Source organism: Etheostoma spectabile, chromosome 20, assembly GCF_008692095.1.
Source record: "Etheostoma spectabile isolate EspeVRDwgs_2016 chromosome 20, UIUC_Espe_1.0, whole genome shotgun sequence".
NCBI lineage: Eukaryota > Metazoa > Chordata > Actinopteri > Perciformes > Percidae > Etheostoma > Etheostoma spectabile.
Genome location: NC_045752.1, coordinates 19,933,257 through 19,938,340, shown reverse-complemented (window position 1 = coordinate 19,938,340; position 5,084 = coordinate 19,933,257). Strand labels below are relative to the sequence as shown.

Here is a 5,084-nt window from a genome sequence, read left to right as displayed (position 1 = left end):
ATGGAACATTTGGCAACTTTTAAAAAGGAAACTTTCAATACAGAATCTTATTGGCGTCCATTTTGGCGTCTCACGCTCGCCATCCAATCAAAACGTAACGTTACTACTCACTGGCCGGTTGTTTTGTTTCTGGTCTAGCTAGATCCGGTGTGGTGTTGTAGTTTTTCTTAAGTTACTAGTTGTTGCAACAGCATTTGAAAAAACTACAAAGTTTGCTAGACCAAAAAGAACGTCAATCTGGCAATAAAAGAATTGACGTTGTTAAATTGTGTTTGTGTTAACGCCATTAGTAACACGTTTAACTGACAGCAGAGACTACCTTAACTGAAATGCAGCATAACCCTTCAGTCCATGGGGACTTGATTCACGTTAGTGAGTGGTTGCATTTCTGAAGGCAGTTATTGTGGGAATTAATTGCATTTCTAAAACGGATGGTCCCAGTATGGTTTTTAGCAGAAATTCCTGAGACTTTGGATGGCGTGTTGGGTCGGTGGCTAGCGCTCTCGCCTCACAGCGAGAAGAAAGACCTGGTTCAAAAGAGCCATGAGATGAGCCATGAGACGATCCCAGCGTGGGGTAAACAGCAAGTACAGCAAGTAGAGCAAGAGCCCCGATGCAGAAAATAATTCAAAAGAATAAGTGAGAGGGGTGGGAGGTTGGTGTGTCTCCACATGCTTGTGTGTGTTCCAGATTGGTGGAGCCAGCTTTTATCATTTCACAGACCGATTTTCCTCGGGCACGCACAATTTCTGCAAAGGACATGTAGTAGGACCTATGAAAGTAGTACCAAAGTAATAATGAGAAAATAAACTTTTATTTTCCCTGTGTAGAGGCACAAGAGAGATGTGCAACCCCATGTGAATGGTTCCTGTACTATGTAGAAGCACTTTCAGTAGTCGTTGAGGCTAGAAAAGCGCTACATACATTACATATGCATTTACATTTAGTTCCCACATTTCAAAGATTATTTTCAAAATTAGGCCCTATGAATTTGGGGTGGCAGTAGCTCAGTCCATAGGGCGTTGGGTTGGGAACCGGAGGGTCAGTGGTTCAAGTCCCTGTGTGGACCAAAAAGTAGGAAGTGTGGATTGGTAAATTGTAATTTCCCCATTGGGGATCAATAAACTGACTAAAATTAAATAATTTGTATCAGATTGTATCTCTCTTTCTCCCAATTTGGGACCCTAATTTTAAGAAAAATCTTAGAAATGTGGGAACTGGGCTGTGGGAACATAGGGCCTAATTTTCAGTGAAAAAAGAAATTCTTAGAAATGTGGGACCATTGGGCTTTGGGAACATAGGGCTGACCCCCTGTTTATGTACATTGTGGATCGGACGTAGCCTTACATTAAAAACAGCGACTTTTTTTTTTACAATGTGTTGTTGCTACTTTAACTAACCTGTGTTCCACCATAGTTATGTTTTTTTTATTTTTTCATTTAAAATGATTTCTTTGAAATAACTCAAAAAGACATCCTTTAAATCCTCTAACTGATGTCTTGATTTGACGGGAGTTTTTTCTTTTGTCTTCTGTTCTTACCCAGGGACACCCTGGCCGGCACAGCCCGGCGGTCGATCCAGAACGACACCCATGACAGCATCACCATGAGCGTGGCGGGAAAGTATGTCTGCAGGAGGAAGAAGAAGATGTGGCGTCGCAACGTGAAGTTGATGTAGAGGCGATTGTACCAGCCTGCAAACACAGCAAGAGACATGCTGGTTACACAAAACATTTTACGGGAACTTTCTTTTCCTATATTCAAGAAATGTGCTTATTATAGTGCCCATATTGTGGAAAAATCACTTTTTCTGGGATTTGGGGTGTTATTTTGTGTCTCTAGTGCAAAAGTCTTACAAACTATCCATGCTGTTGTGAGTGCGATACGGTTTCTGAATGTCCTCTCCAAGTCTCCAAAAGCCTAAACACATTTTGTGCTTTACACACATTTTACAATCAAAATGGCACATTTTAAATGCACTGAACACGGTTCAATGCATAACACACAACAATTTGACATAAAGTCACATGTTTGCCATCTAAATGACACTACATGAGCTGATTGGCCAATATATGTGCCACCTGGCCAAACACTATAATGGTTAACTGTTACCACTTCAATCAGGAAGTAAGCGCTATGAAAAGACCACAGGTGAGCACCCATTTTTTTTTACAACAACAATGGAAGCCGTTGCAGAGAGAGGAAGAGGAAGATGTTAGGTATGAATGAGAGGGGAGGAGGGAAGAAGAGAGAGAGAGGTAGGGCTAGAGCTGGTAGAGGAGTTCAAGGCCAAAGAAGACGACAACTTTCAAACGCAATCGGAGCAACTTGTTTGGAGAAAAAATTAAAAAATAAATGTTTCAACTGCATGTGTGTGTACCTGCAAATAGGGTTGTGCATGTGAACAATTTGAACTATTTTAGTATTATGGCAAAGCAAACTAAAGATGAGAGTGCTTTCCATTAGGCGTTAGGCAGTTTGGCATTAGGTATTAGGACAAAAAAATCTGGTATTAAATGAAGTGTGACCCATAATGATAATGCTATGTGTAGTTTTGGTTGCAGTGCTTCATTTTGCAGGATATATGGGGTATTTTGCAGTTCGGGTGTGTGTTTTTTGGAATTGCATATTTTGATGAAACTAGCTTAGTTTTAGCGATTGGAACAAACTGGAACTGCTCTTTAATGTTTTATGTAAAGCATTTTAAATTGCCCTGTTGCTGAAATGTACTAAACAAATAAAGCTGCCTTGCTTTACCTTCCTATTTTGTAAAGGGGGACAAATCTACTTTTTCGAAATATTGAGGGGACATATCTCCTGCATACCCCCTGAAGTCTCCGCCTGTGTGAGCGTGTACCTGTGCTGCTGTAGAAGGCCAAGCGAGAGGTGGTGTGGAACTTCTGGATGAGGAACTGTGATAAGGAGATGCGATCATCAGTACTGAGAGACTCATCACCGCTTTTCCAGTAGAGCATCAGGTCTTCATCTGTATAGGCATCTGAAAACCATCAAACATTATTTATTCATTTATTCATCAGGACAATGGCACATTAATGGACATGGAAGATGGATGCTGGGGGAGGGGCCTTGACCAACCACCACTTTGCTCGTTTGAAAGCCATGATGTCTCTCTCTCATGGGGGGGGGGGCAAATTCTCTGGGACAAGCAGAGAAAGGGGAGGTAACCTTGCCCCTTATGACCTCATAAGGGGTAGGATTCCAGATCGGCCCATCTGAGCTTTCATTTTCTCAAGGGCAGAGCAGGATACCCAGGGCTCCAACCGATCCCCGGGTCACCTATCACCATTTCTAGCCACTAAGGGACCATAGGCAGGCTGGGGGAACTCATATTTATGTTATAAAACTTCATAAAGTGACATTTTCATGCCATGGGACCTTTAAGGAAACGGCTTATAACTAGTTACCATCCATTTTAAAGAAAATGAATGCCTCCTATACCAATCAGACATATATGGAAGCTCCTCTCTTGTTTATTTTTAGTTATGTAGATGTGATTTATAGGCAGACTGTCTTCAATTTTAGATTTGATCTATCACTCTGTACTTAAATGTGTTACAGATGAAAGTTATAACACTTGGCCATCTCTTCAGATGAGACAAAATGCTCATTGGTGTTAATATGTAAAGCATGTCTTGGTAAATTACCCTATTACATTTCCATATTGTTAACTCCATATGTAAATCCATTTCCCACTCGGTCCAATGAATGGTTTTTACTTCCTATTCGGACTGAGCTTGGCAAGACTGCTTTTTCCCGTTGCTGCTCCACATTCCTGGATTGCAGCACAAAGATTAAAATTGGTCATCAATCAGCTTAAAGCTTTGATAAAATAACGTCTATGTATATTCTTGTATCTGCTTTCCCTGACTGTATAAAATGTGTATCTCTTGTAATTTAAATGTTGTTGTCTATTTGCTGAAACACACGCTGTGCACTCTGCCCAATTGGAAACAAGGGTCTCCCTCAAAGGTATAATTCAATTCTGATTACATGTCTTCCACAGTTGCTATTTATTCACGAACATACTGTAGGTTGATGGGAGCAGATGACTGGGTGCATCTTTCCAGCGAGAGAAACAGAAAGGGCTTTTGATGGCCAACAACTGAGAAGCAGCCTGAGGCAGAATCTGCACCATAAAACTAGCAGTAAAAGAAAGCTAGAGCAAGCGACGGTGTCAGAATCCTTTAAGTAATAACTGGTGACGCTGATCAATTTAATCTCAATTTCAGGGTAAACTGGGACCACAACGGGCAGCAATTTCACGAGGCAGGCATGGCTCTTCAGTTTGGCTTTATGTCTGTCAAAAAATGACATGGCCGGCCAGCACTGCCCCATCTGATTTCTTCTCTGCCTCTTTCCTGTCGATACAGTGCAGTGTCTTTTGTTGAGACAGAATATGTATATGCATTTGTTTTTGTCAAATGTATAACGCTGCATGTCTGGCGTCCTGTTTTACAAATCTTAGTTTTACGTCCAGCTGGGCGCACACACTCAAGGCTCATTTCCACTGCCACAGTTCGTCATTAATGGACGTAGAAATGACTTAAACTTCTGTTTGCATATTGATTCATGTGCTTGCTCCACCTCTGATTACTAGGCCTGGAAACTGAATTCAATACTTTTTATGCTGCGACCGAATAGCTTCTGCAGTCACGAGTATCAAAAAATGCCTCGTCAGTTTACAAAATTTCAATACCTACGAATTAAATATCATCAGCATCAATGAGCCAATGAGCACTCAGCATGCTCCTACCACGCTCTAATAATGTCTGTGATTGGCTGTCTAACGTTACACATTGTACGGACACGCAGGAAAAACTCCTGTAGGACGAGCTGAAAAATAAGAAAAAAGATGTGCTGTTAACCCTTGTGTTGACTTCCCGTCAAAATTGAAAATCATCACTTTTGTTGACGCTTTTTATCAATGTTTGTCACTTTTTTTCAACACTATGTAATACTAACTTATTAACTACACTTATTTTTGGAATTTATGGTCAATAAACCTAATTTATAGCAAATTATACCTAATGTTTGAGTCAAAAGCAGAAATTAGGAATTATTGAG

The 5,084-nt window shown here is 40.7% G+C and overlaps 1 protein-coding gene across 1 annotated transcript in view; it reads right to left on the bottom strand.

The window, feature by feature from the left end:
* gabrr2a (gamma-aminobutyric acid type A receptor subunit rho2a) overlaps positions 1–5,084 on the bottom strand; it is a 45,432-nt gene that overhangs the window by 4,377 nt on the left and 35,971 nt on the right. Inside the window, exons 6-7 of the mRNA XM_032499823.1 lie at positions 2,857–2,997; positions 1,541–1,693 (exon numbers count right to left, since the gene is read on the bottom strand). Coding sequence (XP_032355714.1) covers positions 1,541–1,693; positions 2,857–2,997 — 294 coding nt within the window. The remainder of the gene's footprint in view (positions 1–1,540; positions 1,694–2,856; positions 2,998–5,084) is intronic.